At 42.7% G+C, this 14,839-nt stretch overlaps 1 protein-coding gene across 1 annotated transcript; it reads left to right on the top strand.

Annotated features, from left to right (window-relative positions):
* Window positions 1–1,910: 1,910 nt before the first annotated feature.
* On the top strand, window positions 1,911–7,638 carry AP5M1 (adaptor-related protein complex 5, mu 1 subunit). The gene is made up of 7 exons (XM_009331334.1): window positions 1,911–2,594; window positions 4,103–4,330; window positions 4,790–4,929; window positions 5,682–5,767; window positions 5,871–5,986; window positions 6,254–6,350; window positions 7,467–7,638. The coding sequence occupies exons 1-7, from the start codon at window positions 1,911–1,913 to the stop codon at window positions 7,547–7,549; spliced, it is 1,434 nt and encodes a 477-aa protein (XP_009329609.1). The 3' UTR covers window positions 7,550–7,638.
* The last annotated feature ends 7,201 nt before the right edge of the window (window positions 7,639–14,839 follow it).

The raw sequence follows: 14,839 nt of genomic DNA, 5'->3' as shown, positions 1-14,839 counted from the left end.
AATTTTCGAGCTGCAAAACCACTTTGTTTCTTTGCTCTTCAAAATAGATGTGAGACTGCAGGGAGGCATTTTACTGTCATCTGTATCCTGTTCATGGATCTCGTAGCTCTGGCTTCTCTCTGCCTATGCTTACTTTTTCCTTACTGGAAAAAAAAAAAAAAAGCTCTAGATGCCCGATTAAGAATCAAACAAAAAAGCACAGTCACTGAAAATAAGCCTGAGGAAGTGCAGCTGCCTCCAGCAAGAGACTCTGCTACTCAGTTTAGGGAAGATGCTGTAGGTGGGACTTAAAGGCAACAGGATAAGAACCATGCAAGTGTTCAGGAGCAGAAGGGGAGCGCTACATATGGAGGTCATAGATAAAACAAAGTACCACATTGCTGGGATTACAAGTCCCATGACAATTTAAGAAACAGACTGTCAATGCATCTTTAAAAAGATGGTCTAAAAAGGGGAATAAATGAAGGCATTTATGTATCCATGCATTTTTTCTCCCATGTTTGTGTGTAAGCGTGGCTCTGAGTGCAAACAAACATGCAGCCTGAGAACAGATATGCTACAAGGTGATTCATAAAGTGATTTAACTAGTTGCCTGGCATGTAACCTGTGATGCGCACTTTGAGGGTCCGTGGATAACTACTAAGGGAATCCATGAAAGAGAATGTAGAAAAGCTAGCCTGTTATCAAACTTAACGTAAGAGGGACTCAGGGGAGTCTGTAGTTCCAAAAGAGGATGAAAACCAATGCATTAGTGGAGGTAATAATTTTTCTTTTCTCGGCTATTTATTAAAAGACAACTCTTCAGTTCCTCTTGATTTAGGTTAGCTTGAGAAGAAGTTCCTCCCTCTCTCCTTTAAAAAAAATACTGCTTCAAAAGAAAAAAATCCCAGACGTAGCATTAAACAGCTAGTATGACTTTTCTCAAACGTTATCTCTAGGAAATTTGAAATGAAATGTATATGTTGATGCAACATAGCAGTTTTAAAATATACAAAACCTTGTGTTTCTGTAGCATGATTACATCTTAAATACTCAAAAGTAAAAAAAAAATGAAATTATGAAGCAGTCATAACAGCTTTAAGTCACATATGTTGCACTTCCAGTGTGGAATCCATTTCGCTCCCCCCCAAAAAACCATGTAGCTCTTGCTGGAAAAAATGGACTTATGTACAGTGAAATCTTTCTGTATTTATACTATTGTAAAGATTTCTAGTTCATCAATTAAAGCAACTGCTGCAAATCAATTGCGTAAGCTCAGAACAGCAATGAAGAACCTGTATATAAGTAACTTCCCTTACACTGTCTCATAGTATTTGGTAGAGTAGCAAAGCTGTAGCAGTAGCATACTATACCTAGGCAAAAAGCTGTTGTAGTTGAATTGTATTACATGGGACATCTGTTTTCTTAAATGTCTGAAAACTTGTCTGCAGTGTGATCTCACCTCTTAGAAAATTTTCGCTGTTGAAGTTTCGCTGCACTGGTGCGAGTTGTTCTTGGGTTCATTAGTGTAATTTAAACATCCTATACCTTTGTGCGACAGGAGGGGTGGACACACAGATTCACGTTTTATTCAAAAAATGAATGAATGTATTTGCTCAAAGTTTCCAGTAAAAATTCCCCTGCTAGAATGAATCCTAATTACTCCTGAAATAGTTTTATTGGCAGAGATTTAGATTCTGATCCCGTCGCCGTTTCTATCAGGACGCTGCTGGCTTCCACTTAAGCGAGGTTACTTTTAGGACCAGGCGGGCCTTTGGGAGTTATTTGAATACCTAAGAGAAACCCATCCTTGATTATGTCAATATTCCAAAGACTTCTATAATGCTTTTGCATTCTCTGACAGCCAGAAAAGGGATTGCGTGATTCTCCTTCTCGGAACTCTGTTGGTATGATATTTTGGGTGGGAAAAGATGAGTAGCGCTAAGACGCTGTTATTTCCATGTCACAGACGTTACCCCACCGTTGAAATACGTGCTGAGACCTTCAACGGGTCAACACATGTGCCTGTACCATCTGACAGCGCTTTTCTTAAAGCCTTGCTTTTCGAACTGAGACTCATAGATGACCATATTTTTGCGGAGCATCGAGATACTTGTACTCGAATCAATCACTCATCGGTATATTCAGTTCGCACCGAAGGAGGGGATCTCTGGCCCGTGCTTGCTTTTCAGAAGAGTGGTCTGATATATGCGTGTCTTCCACTAGTTGAGGAGAGCTTGGAGCCACGGCCACCCCTCCTCACCGTTAGTGGGCTCTCGCAAGGACTGGCTCTTTTGTTAGGCATTGTGGACTACATCTCCCCAAGTCGGAAAAATGAAGCTGAGATGAGCGCGAAAATAGGCCAGCTTCGAAATCTGCTTATACAGGCCTGTCCGCTTGGCACCCCCTTAAACACAAACATACGCAGCTTAAACAGCTCGTTTGATGACATTCAGGAAACGCCTACGGATGAGAATCAACCGGCTTGGAGGTCCAACACGTATAAAGGCAAACCTCAGATTAACGTCTGCATCACTGAAAAAGTCAAGTGTATGCAGTATGACAAAAGAGACGTTGTGGACATGTGGCAAGTTTATGGAGCTGTAAATTGCAAGGTGAGAGCATTTTATGTGCAAGTTTGACCAAAGTATTTTTCATGCAAGCACACTGGGAAAGTAAATACTCGTGCCATTTTGCTTTGGTACGTGATCAGTGAATTTCTAATATTTCCAAGTGTAACTGTTACATACTAGACTGATGCATTAGTGTTTTTTATTTTGATCTTTACTGGTTTTTTTCCTGCATGCTTCATGCATTTTTTCAGTAACTATTTATGGGACTTAAATTTCCAGCAGTAGCTACATTGCATGTATTTTCGCAAATTTTTCTTATTTTAAATTAAATCGGGAGAAATCATTTCATACAGTCTTTGCATATAGAGTCTAAGAAATGGTGGTGCTAACACCAAGTTTATTTCCAGCTATCTAATAAGCAATGTGTTAAATAATGATTAGAAGCAGAATTTCTGAATGAGTCTTCTACAAGTGTCTTTACATGACCATTTTTAATTAATTTTCCTACCAAGCAGAAGTTTAATCTTCCATCCTACTTTATTGTATTACAACAACATTTTGAATCCACAAATGCTGTTTGTTTGGCTGACATAAGAACCGCTGATACAGAATCTGGTGAAAGAAACTGGTTGTATAATTATTTTGAACGTTTTTGTATGTGACAATGGTTTTCATGGTTTAATATTAAAAATTGGGGAATATTGACTAAATAGATCAATAATAATTCTGAAACCATTAAAATTTGTGTTTTCTGTAATTGATGGTATTTAACATTCTTCGTTCTGAATTACGCTTAGGACGCACACTGTATTATCCCGGTACAGTGTATTTGTAACTGCCAGTGTTTTAAGAGGAGAAAGACCTAATAAAGTGGATCATGGTAATTTAATTATTTGCAAGAGGTGGGATACTCATCTCCGAAGGAAGCCAACCTAAGTACTGCACTTCCGAAGGCTAGGTTATTTCCCACCAGCCATGCTGGTAGGGATTATGTGGGTGAAGAGCTTCCCGCTCTCAGAGGGCCAAGTTTCTAGGTCATCTTGCAGAGCGGATGGCCTAACGTAAGAAGACAGCCCTGGTGTAATCGCGCGCTGCTGAGCTGGCACACGGAGGGACGAGACAATGGATGTGCTGCACGTGGTTGCTGTGAGAAAGCTGACATGGGACCACAGTGGCCATTAATAGCATGCTTGAATCGTAAAAGTAACTGCATTAATTAGGCTGTCACCAGGTGTGTTTATGTAACATAATGATGTAGCTATACAGTAAGTCCTTGGCTTGCTTACCTGCTGTTTTCTTGCTCAAGAGAACTTGTCGATTAAGAGACATTTCGCTAAGACTGCATCACTAGCCCTACTGTGGGAAAGGCTACAGAAATGGGAAAGGGACTTTGTTTTGAAAGTATTTGTCAGTGCTAATGTTTGAAGCCATCTGAAAATGTTTAGTGTGTTTTTTGTTTTTTTTTTTAATGCTTATATTTGATTTTTGAACATCTAATCCTGACTTGAGGGAGATATTTTAGAATAACTTCTTGACTTCGTTTTTTCAAGTGTGACATAGAGGGATCTGCACCAAATGTGACCCTCAGTTTGAACCTCCCGACTAATGGTCCTCCGCTCCAAGATATCGTGGTCCATCATTGCGTGACTTCCGTTGACCCTGCCATGCTGATGTCCAGTAGTGCCGAGCCACTGGATGATTCTGTGTATAATGGACCTTACAAATTTCCTTTCATTCCTCCTTCAGATTCATTCAACTTGTGTTACTACACTTCCCAGGTAATAACATCCCTGAGCCTCGCTATTTTCCAGTCTTCAAACGGGAAATAAAAATACCTGTGTTGTTGAACGTGTCTGAATGAGTTTCAGTCCGATTTGGGCGGGCAAAATGCTTTTTATATAATAAACTGCTTAGAGGGCACTGCGGGATGTGAGTCATCTGAGTCACGTTCAGGAGGTGCCAGTACCTTTGACTGCTTGGCATGGCTGCTCTTACTTTAAATGAACCGCTTAGATGCCTGAATTTGACAAAATGAATCCAGGCTGAGAAATCAAGTGCATATACCACAAATCTATGTTATCACAAGCAGCCTGAAGAGTTTGGCATATACTGTTCAAAACCACTCCGCAATTAATGGGGTTTTATTTTTTAAAGTACTTTAGCAATTAAAACAGTATATAACTGATCTTATGATGATGGTGTTAATTTATCTTGAGAATGAATATAGTTTTTTCCAGGTTCCTGTTCCACCAATTTTGGGATGTTATCAACTCATTGAAGAGGGATCACAGTTAAAAATAACAGTTAATTTAAAGCTTCATGAAAGCATAAAGAATTCTTTTGAGTACTGTGAAGCTCGTGTACCTTTTTTCAACAGGTAAGAATAAAGAAATCCTAAATAAATTTCTTCCATTTCTCTGTGACCTTTCTGAAATTAACCTGTCAGGAGTCAAGATAACAGATTATGCTCCATCAAAGTACTACCAGTGGACACCGACCTTGCAAATGGCGGGAAGTCCCCTTGGAATTCTTGTAATTTCCAGCATACAGAATCATACCGGAATACCTGGTAACGTTCTGAATACTTCTGGTGCGCATCCTGTTTCACTGTGGTGTTTTTTCATGTGAAACCCTGCTACAATCCTCCTGGTGGATTAAGTCTTGAGATCACTTCCAAGCCAGGGTTACCTGTTCCTTAAGGCTGCTAATCCTAGCTACAGATCAGCTTGTCAAAATACAGTTATTTAAAATTAAAACAATAGTTTTCATTTAAGCCTCTCTGACAACTGCCATGACTATGCTGTCACATAATTATCGTGAAAGTTTGAAGATTAAACGATACAAAGTTGCTGATGCTGATCATAGTGTTAGTAAAATGCTGTCAGTGAACTGAAGACTGTAAAATATCAACAGCTCTTCTATGATTACTAGGTTGAGACCATGGTGATTTCCTCCTGCTCTGTAATTTCTTTCCTGAAATTAGCGGTGTGCTCAGATAGGTATGATTTGTCTGTATGCACATAAATAACATCTTTCAGCATTTTGTTGCTTTCTTTAACAAAATGGGTGTTAACAAATACTGAATGATACCAATTCCAATGGCTTTATTTCTCCTCTGTCATGCTGTAGGGGCCCAATCGCTCAATTAGAGTACAAAGTCAGTTATGGCCAACTGGATTTGTCACGAGAGAAGAGCCTACTGGTCTGGGTCATCGGTAAGCAGAACACCCCTGTGCCCTCTTACTTCCTCCCCCAGTCAGTTTTGTATAGCGTAGGCCCAGCTGTATAATTCCTTATAGATGCTGTTTCTGGCTTTAGGACAGAAGTTCCCTAAATCTTTGGAAGTTTCTCTGACTGGAACCGTGTCTTTTGGCACTGCAGGCAAAGAGCACCCAACTGATTATGTTTGCACCGGGAACACTGCTTATGTAAAAGTAAGTCGCAGGCTCTGTGAAAAGAGGCCTTAGTAGTCATTTTTTTATTATCTTAAATCAGCTATGAAAATACGTTGATTTTAAATCAGACATAATTGTTAGCCTCTTTGTTCTCAGCATGGAGTTTCCCATTTTCTTGCTTACAGGATTTGACATCCTGTCACTTTGGAGTGCGCTTGCACACCACGAGCATGTAACACAGATTGCCAGTATTTGCGCAGCAAGCGTGACAATATGCATCTGATCATGTTTTCCCTCTTTCTGTAGCTGTATTTTAGGATCCCAGATTTCACACTTACTGGATGTTATGTAGACCAGCATTCTATTCAGATCTTTGCACCAGGAAAACCCAAAATTACTGCATGTGAGTTGCTAAAAATGTCATTTATTTAACTGAAACTGCTTATTGAAGTTATGAACTGGATGTCAATGACAAAAATTATGTAGCTAAACTTGGACAAAGCTTTTTCCTGATTTGCGTGGGACATGCCAGAAATTTTGTTTTCTGCTTTGTATTTTTTTTTTTTTGGTGACGCTTAAAGCGTCCCTGGAGGTAGGGACTGGCATCTCCTTTTCAGATGAAAGCTCTTATTACTACTCAGTTACAAAGTCAGGCTCTCTCTTGGGCTCTCTCCCCTTTGCCCTGTGATGTTTTACTATGTTCTACGTAAGGGCAGAACTTTTACTGGGGGGACAGAGAATGCCTCTCCATAGTCTGGCCTCTTGGTTAGGAGACTTTTGTCAGAGACGCGGTGTGTGGATTGGAAATACCCAGGTGCAGAACTCAGCTCCTGCGTGCAAGGTGAGACTGCTGCTGTCAGTGTCATCACACCAGCATCCCTTGGTGGGTGTGGTGCTACACTGAATCTGTGGAGCAGAAACCAAATCTGCTTATTCTTGAGTTAACACATGACTACTTCCAAGTCTGCACCAAAAATACACTAATTGGGAACACAGTAGGCACTCATTAAATCTGAGCAGTACTGTCTAATGGAAGCATTTTTATTTGTTGCTATCTGTCTGTTGCAACTTCTGTCAGTCATGTTAGCAGGAGTCTGTAAACGCCTTTTGAAAACTGTGATCTACACTGTTAATTTTGTGACAGGTCACATTCAGTCCTTAATTGCAACACAAAAAAAGCCACATTTTCATACTGTACGTTTTATATCGAGTACGCAATTTATATTCATTGAACAGAATCCAAGCCATCCACCTGCTTTTGACTTAACCTCTGTTTGAATTTTAAGCTCATGAGCAATACCGTTAGTAAAGGTAATTGAAGCTGAGACTTTAAATGTCTCATTATCAGAAACGATTTTCAGATAATAATAAGAGTCTTACAGTTTAAAGAGGCCATTATACCTTCTCTGTAAACTAGTAAGGATGGATTAGCAGTCTCTTAACTTGGATGAAGGAATGTCTGATTGTAAGGCACCCTGTAATGCTTATTTTTCTTGCCTGTTTTTTGGGTTTTTTTTAGCCCGGGAACTAATTTCTTCTGATTACTACATCTGGAATTCCAAAGCACCAGCACCTACGACATACAAAACCTTATTTGACTAATTTGCTTGTGAATTATTTTTGTATTTAAACGAAACAGACAGCTAATGAGAGTAATGTCACGATACAGTGAAAATAAATATTCTCCAGCACTTGTACTTTGTATGTTTGCTTAAAAATTTCTGCTGAGGAAAACCAAAAGAAGTCACTTCTCTTAAAAACATAAGTTGGTTTTTAAATTGTTTAGTCCTGGATAACAGCTTAGAGAAGACAATTTGAAAGGTACTTGCCGTGGCCATTTTTACTTTCCCTTCTAACATTAACTGGCACAAAATAAGTGCCACGTGGTACAGATAGAGACTGGTACGATTGGGTATGTCTTCCAGGAAGACTCCCCGTTACTTCACTGGTTTTGTAAACCAACGAGCTCACGGGACGTGAAAGCTTTCAGTGTCTTGTTCCTGTCATCAACTCACAAGAACCTGACTAGAATCCAGTTTAACAGGACAGTTAAAAGCAAGAGTTCTGTTATTTTCACGAGATGCGTACGGAATACACACGAGTCAATAATTTACAAGAATTTTAAGAGGGGGAGTATGGCATGAGCGGCACTTCTAGAAGTGGAGACGATACGGGGGTTGTTATTGCCCTGTCAGCAGAAGTGGTGAGTTCCCTTTCACACGTGCCTGTGAACTGCATTGCTCTGAAAGCTAGCGTTAGCGAGCGTCCAGAGGTGCGAACCTGGTTTTTCAAATCACAAGACTAGCTCTGAGCAGGCAAAACCAGCTAAGTTTACTGGAGGTTCCAAAAAACATTACTGAGCCTTTTTCCTTGGAAAAATAGGCGTAAAAGAAAAGGACTCGGTTTACAGAGGCAGACCTCTAATTTTGAGAAGAAAATTGGTATCTGCAGGAACACAGGAAATGGACTTTAAGAAAGTTATCCGGAAATGAGCAAATCCTGAAAGGCTGGTGAAAAACTGAGAGAACCTGGAGAGCAGCACAAAAGAAGAGAAGAATGCCATCTAATATCCGAGCATGCCGGCTGCTCCTGCCGTACCTCTTGTTTAACTGTACGCAGTGTGATAAATAAGATTAGTGATTATGTAAGGAGAAAAGTTTTAAGCTATAATTTAAAAAATGCTTAGATTGAGATAGTAATCTAATCGGTTGCTTAAATGTTCTAAAGGGTAAATTAATTCATGTGAAACATGCCGTTCAGCTGAAACTGCTATGCAAACTTTAACAGAGCTATGCTGTGACCCATTTCACATAGGTGATGTGTCCGTTTTGATTAGCAGGCAAAAGGTGAATTAATGATTCTGCCCAGAATCCAGCCCCTGCCTGTTACACTCGGCCGCATGCCTGGACACTACAGCGTGAGTGGGGAGAGGGGGTCTCTGTTGGAAGGGTTTAGATCATGTTCTGTACGCCGGGCACCCAGCGCAGGATTTCAGTGTGCGGCGTTTCCACCTACTCATGAGAAAGATGGGAGCTGTCTGTTCTGCGCAGCAGCACCGTGGAGGAATGGCTTTTCTTCCTCGCAGCATTTCTCCAAGAAATCCTATGAAACAGTGGGACTGTCAAAACTCACAGCACATTAGAAGAGAATCCCCTTGCACTTAATAGCAGGGGGTCATTCCCAAATCATGTTCCTTTTTGTTTCCCCCTTGTCCATGTCTCTTAAGTCTCTGAAGGTTAGGAGAGCTGCAGTGCTCGGGAACGGAGGGCTGCTGCTTTGGATTACTTTGCGCACACCTCAATGCAGGTTTGGAGGGAGGGAGGATGTGGGTGATGTTTCTCTTCTAGCCCTCAGCAGTTTTCTAAAACTTCATGCAAGCCATCACCTGTTTTGATTTATTATAAGGGTTTGCTCCGTAAACCTCTGGATTATAACTCTAGCACGCTCTTGCTGCAGTGCTCTGCCCCTGCTCAGGGACAGCTCTGCAGTAAGAGAAGTGGGGACAGGAGGCTGTGTCTGCCTTTTTTTGGAAGTGTGGCTGAAGTCTCTCTGGCAGGCTTGAGTATTCAGCACGCCCTGTTCTTTGGAAAGCCCTGTTCTTTGGAAAGCCCTGTTCTTTGGAAAGCCCTGTTCTTTGGAAAGCACCCGTGAACGAGTCGGACAGCAGAACGCATCAGGTTAAACTGGCACACACCTTAATCCGATGGCCTTGTGCAACAGCTGTGAGACACCCACGCTGGTGGAGAAAGGGTCGGATGAAGCCTTTCTCCTGGCCTGATGGCTACCCTTGTCGTTTGGGAAGGGCCCATTCTCATGGATGCTTCATAAATCTTAGCGAGCTAGTAAACTAGTAAAGTAAGCTTAGTAGTAAACTTAGTAAGCCTAGTAAACTAGGTGGCTAGCAACTCAGGTCTATCACAACTGAGGTCCCTTTAGGCATGACCTGTAACTGCATTAATTTGGAGAGAAATGAGTGATGGGTGTAGAGGTTTCGGGTGCCTCCAGGGCTGGGCAGCAAAGAGGGACACTGGGGAGAGGACAGCGGAAGCCAGAGTTCAAGGAGTTATAAACGACTAAACCCTTCTGTGCATCTCTCTCTCTTCCCTGAGACAATTCCACTGTTTCTCTATGTGCTCTGACCATTTTTCCTGTTTTAAGAGGGAGAAAAAACACTTCAAAAACTAAATTAGGAAGATACGATTGAGAGCTCACGCGAGCCTGAGGACTCCATGGCAGAGGTGGTATCTAACAGTAGTTCTGGTGGGCTCTAAAAGTGATTAAGCCCTGTGTCAGTGGTATTCCTTTAGCTCTTTAAAAAAATCAGCAAGTGTTTAATACAACAGTTTCTTTAAAAATACTCTGTGTTAAAAGGAAAAAATAAGAATTCTCTGTTGGTAGAGTGTGCTGTGTCTTCTATGAGAGTGCTTGCTGCTTGAAGTGCTTACACTGATAATTTCATTACAGGTGCAGACTGCATGAGATCTGTGCAGGTAGCTTTGCACAAAGACTTTCAAAAGTGGTGGCCAGAGAGTTCTCCAGACTTAGTATTGCATTTCAGAGGGCTAGAGGAAAACTAACGTGCAAACCCTTGAAAAGAATAAACAGAAGGACTTAAATAAACACTGACTTGTCAACCCAACATTTTTCCCAAACAAAATAATGGGTATAAATAAGAAGTTAGTATAGAACTCACTTCATTAATAAAATGAACTTGCTTCATTTCATTAAAATTTTGGGGTAATTAATGCCCATTAACATGAATTTAAAGCAAATATATACTGTCAAACAAACTTTTTAGATGAGATTGCGCATTTAGTTGGCAGAGAATCGATGTAACAGACCTCTAAGAAATTAAAATAGCCCAAAGTCCATGTATAACCCATTAAACAGTAAAACCTGGCTGACATTTCCAAATGCAGTGGCAATGGGGAACCGCCGTCAAACATGTTTTGGAGCCCGACTGTGTTATTTAACACTTTCTGGAAGGTGTGGAAGGAAATGGAGAATTCGCATTGATGAAGTTCACAGAGGGTGCAGCGGCTGAGAAGCAGCAATTACTGAAGGTGCTGAAGCCCTCGTTCAAACTCTGATGGTTTGAATGTCTCAGGAACACAAACAAACAAACAAAAAAAACCCCCAAACCCAAAAGTAGATGTTCCAGCACAAGCAGGTGCAAAGGTGTGGATCTGAGAACAGATGCCATCCATACAGGGTGAGAGGAAAAGGGGGCCAAAGAGCGTCAAAAAGACCCGGTGTGTGGCTTAGGTCTGCATTGCTGTGGCCAGAAGAACCAGGGTAATCACTGAACGCGCAAGGAGCAAAAATGCAGGAAGACTACCTGGCACTGGTGCGATTCTCGCCAACCCACATGGCCCCCATTTCTAGAAAAATGTCCAGACCGTGAAGCTTCTGAGAGCTCCTGAGCTTCACACCAGAATCTCCCTTGTTCTTCACCCCTACCCCCTTGCCACCCCCGGTGTAGCCTACCTCTCTCCCTCAAAGCGTTGTGTCCAAAGGGTTGTACCGAGGTGCCACGGTGAGGAGGGGGATCTCCTCAGTTGTCATGTGAACTCATCCCCTTTCAAATCCTGAGTCATACCAGAAGTGAGACGGGACCAGGAAGCCCCCCTTCCCTTGACTGGTAACCACTGCTGGAGAACAGCTTCCCAGGCCCCCCTGGGGAACACCCTCCCACCACAGTCACCTCGACCGTATCTCCTGAGTTTGCCAGTCACAGCGGGAGACAGAGTCAAAAGCATCACCCGTGTCCATGTGTGAGACAGCAAGTATCTCCCCCCCCCATTCACAGGGCCTGTTCCTCTCACTGCAGAAGGGAATTAGTCCATCTAACACGGTTCGATGTTGTCAAATCCGTGCCGGCTGTTACTTATCACTACTCAGTAATTTGGCGCTTTTCTAGTTTTCTGGCAGCCCTTTCCTCCCACCAGGGTCCCAAGGTATTTGGTGACAGCTCCAAGATGGTATATGCCAGTTCCTCAAGTACTTTGGGGTAAATTCTGGTAGTTCAGATGATTTGTAAGCAGCTATTTTTTTTCTACATAATTTAGCCCTTCCCTCCTCTGCATTTTTATCCTGTTTTTACCAGCATTAACTACTTTGGCCATTTGTTAACAAGTAAACATTGAAGCAACAAGGCTTTAAACATTCAATGGCAGTTGTCCTCTATTTATTCATGCTGTCCTAGAAATGTGCCACACTTTGTCCAATTTGTACAAGCCCTGCTGAGTTTTAAGCCATAACAGAGCTTGTGAGTAAGCCCATGTTTGTCCTTCACTACTTTTGCTGTCTCCTTCACCACCACCTTATTCTCTCATCCTTCAGAAAATACCCACTCCCCCCGGGCAGCCTTGTCTCTTTGACTTATTGCTCCCACTTACCGATTTTCTGAACATACTGAAATTTGGTCCTATTCCCCCCTCTTTCCCATGGCTGGGGTTCTCCAAGCTTTGTTTTACTGTCACCACCTCCCACGTTGCCTCCTGCTGTCCCATCGTCTGTTGGCTCCCCAGCCCTCAGACTGGGATCTGAACCTGGACCACATTGTATCTGCAGCAAGAATTTACCGAATAGTCAGCATGGACAAAATACTAGTGTCCTGGTTTCGGCTGGGATAGAGTTAATTTCCTTCCTAGTAGCTGGTACAGTGCTGTGTTTTGGATTTAGGGTGGGAACAATGTTGATAACGCACCCATGTTTTAGTTGTTGCTGAGCAGTGCTTACACTAGTCAAGGACTTTTCAGCTTCCCATGCTCTACCGACTGAGAAGGCTGGAGGTGCACAAGTGGCTGGGCGGGGGCAGCTGGGAGGGGGCACAGCCAAACTGGCCAAAGGGACATTCCATACCCTGTGCCGTCATGCTCAGTACATAAACTGGGGAAAGCTGGCCGGGGGGGCCGCTGCTCGGGGACTGGCTGGGCATCGGTCGGCGGGTGGTGAGCAATTGCATTGTGCATCACTTGCTTTGTGTATTATTATTATTATTATCATATTATTATCATTATCATTTTATTTCAATTATTAAACTGTTTTTATCTCAACCCACGAGTTTTCTCACTTCTACTCTCCAAATTCTCTCCCCCATCCCACCGGGGAGGGGGGAGTGAGCGAGCGGCTGCGTGGTGCTCAGTTGCCGACTGAGGTTAAACCACGACAACAAGGTATTACCAACAGCACCTTTTAGGGTGGAGAAAACCAAGCACACCTGAAGCCGTGTCCCATCCTGAGAGCACCATGGCAGGAAACCCCTGCAGCCCTCAATCCCAAAGGAGCCGTTAGATGAGAGTTTTGTGGATCCCAGTTTGGGAAGTGCAAGCTTCCTTGGAAGAGCTGCTATAGCACCGTATGGCTGTCAGTGGGAAGCCCACAGGGGCACCTTGGGGTTTTTGCTAACTCCCTTCATGCCACTCCAAGTCATTCAGGTGCAGGGAACAGAGAATAGAGTTTTAACTCTCGGTCTGACTCCCATTGACATCAATGCTAAAACTTCCCTGGGCACAAGAAGGACCCTGTATGGGCCCAGCGTAGGCCACTTGGATAGGTGCATCTCCTCAACTATCTAAAATTTTCCTTCATTATTTCCACAAATCTCATTTTGCCCTTCGATGCACCAATCTGCCAATTTTTGCAGGAATAAGGTGATGATTCATGCAGGGGAGCGGGATCTGAGAGAAAACAGGCTCTGTTCTCCTAAAAATATTATCCTAAAAATTCTCTCTCTTGTGAGCAGACCGGCAATAAAGCCACTGGCTCTCTCCACCCACACCCAGATCCAAAGGACCAAAGGTTCATTGCTTCCTGCAGCCCTTCCAGGAGACAGGACAACTAGCAGCATGTCCCCAAGAGTCTTGCAGGAGAAACCAGCATCCTTGGAACTTGAGTGCTGGTCCATAAGGAGCTGCTCCATGTGCAGGATGTCTGGAAGGACAGCAGTCCCAACAGTCCATCCCAAGTCAATGGGGCCAGAGAGGAGCTGGAAGACAGAGGAGCTGTGCTTCTCCCAGGGGAAGGGATGGCCCGCTGTGCCCTGAACCTCACCTCTCCGCCCGCAAAGGCGCCGCAGGCCTCTCCCAAAAGGCTTCCCATCCGAGGTGCACCCATTCATACAGATGCCTCAGCCTCAACAAATCAAGCCAAATGCTGATGGGGAGGTCTCAACCCTCATGGGTTTTTTTTTCACGGACTCACAACCCACAGTGCAACTAAAAATTAGATATTTTAAGGCAAAGGCCTGCCCCCTTTTCCCCTTCTTGCTTTCACGGAGCCTCCTAGAAACCTGGTTGAGCTCTAGATAATTTTTTGAAAGCCTGATGCCGTCTGTAGCAACACGTAACAGCAAAGAACTAAACCCAACCCATTGTACTCCCGATGAGATCAGCTGGTCGCTTTTGATTTTCTCTAGAAACCTATCTCTTCAGGATCTTTTTTTTCTTTTTTTTTTCCTTTTTTTTTTTTTCTGAAGTCAAAGTCTGTTTCCCGTTTGGTAGGTGACCTGTTTAATGTTTTCCCTGTGTCTGGGAACTCCTTAGTGTAATTAGCGACCTTTGAACTCCACAACTAATCCTGAGCTATTTTGTATTCCTTACTCATCTTTAAGGCTGGACCTTTCTTTTCTTTTGAGTCCGCTGCCACAATTAAAGAAGAAACAGCTGCATTTCAAAGGGATTCCAATTCCAGAAGCTTAATCGTGATTGACATGTTCTTATTCTAAGCTATAAGAAACTCTAAGAGTCCTTTCTTGGGTTAAAACTTCAATCATTTTCTAAAAAATTATCTCAATATGGATTTTATTCATTTTCTTTGATAACCATTCTTTGCGATTTTTTTAACTTGAAAGATGCTTTGAGTTTGCCGTGAATATGAACTGCGCCCACC

This window comes from Pygoscelis adeliae, unplaced genomic scaffold (assembly GCF_000699105.1).
Source record: "Pygoscelis adeliae isolate BGI_AS28 unplaced genomic scaffold, ASM69910v1 Scaffold199, whole genome shotgun sequence".
NCBI classification, from domain to species: domain Eukaryota; kingdom Metazoa; phylum Chordata; class Aves; order Sphenisciformes; family Spheniscidae; genus Pygoscelis; species Pygoscelis adeliae.
This window is presented reverse-complemented; position numbering and strand designations above follow the sequence as displayed.

What these genes read in the sequence shown, in the direction of transcription:
- AP5M1 (XM_009331334.1), top strand. Translation starts at nt 1,911, where the DNA reads ATGAGTAGCGCTAAGACGCTGTTATTTCCATGTCACAGACGTTACCCC. An exon ending in TGTGTTACTACACTTCCCAG is followed by an intron (nt 4,331 to 4,789) that starts GTAATAACATCC and finishes AGTTTTTTCCAG; the next exon opens with GTTCCTGTTCCACCAATTTT. An exon ending in AAAACCCAAAATTACTGCAT is followed by an intron (nt 6,351 to 7,466) that starts GTGAGTTGCTAA and finishes GGTTTTTTTTAG; the next exon opens with CCCGGGAACTAATTTCTTCT.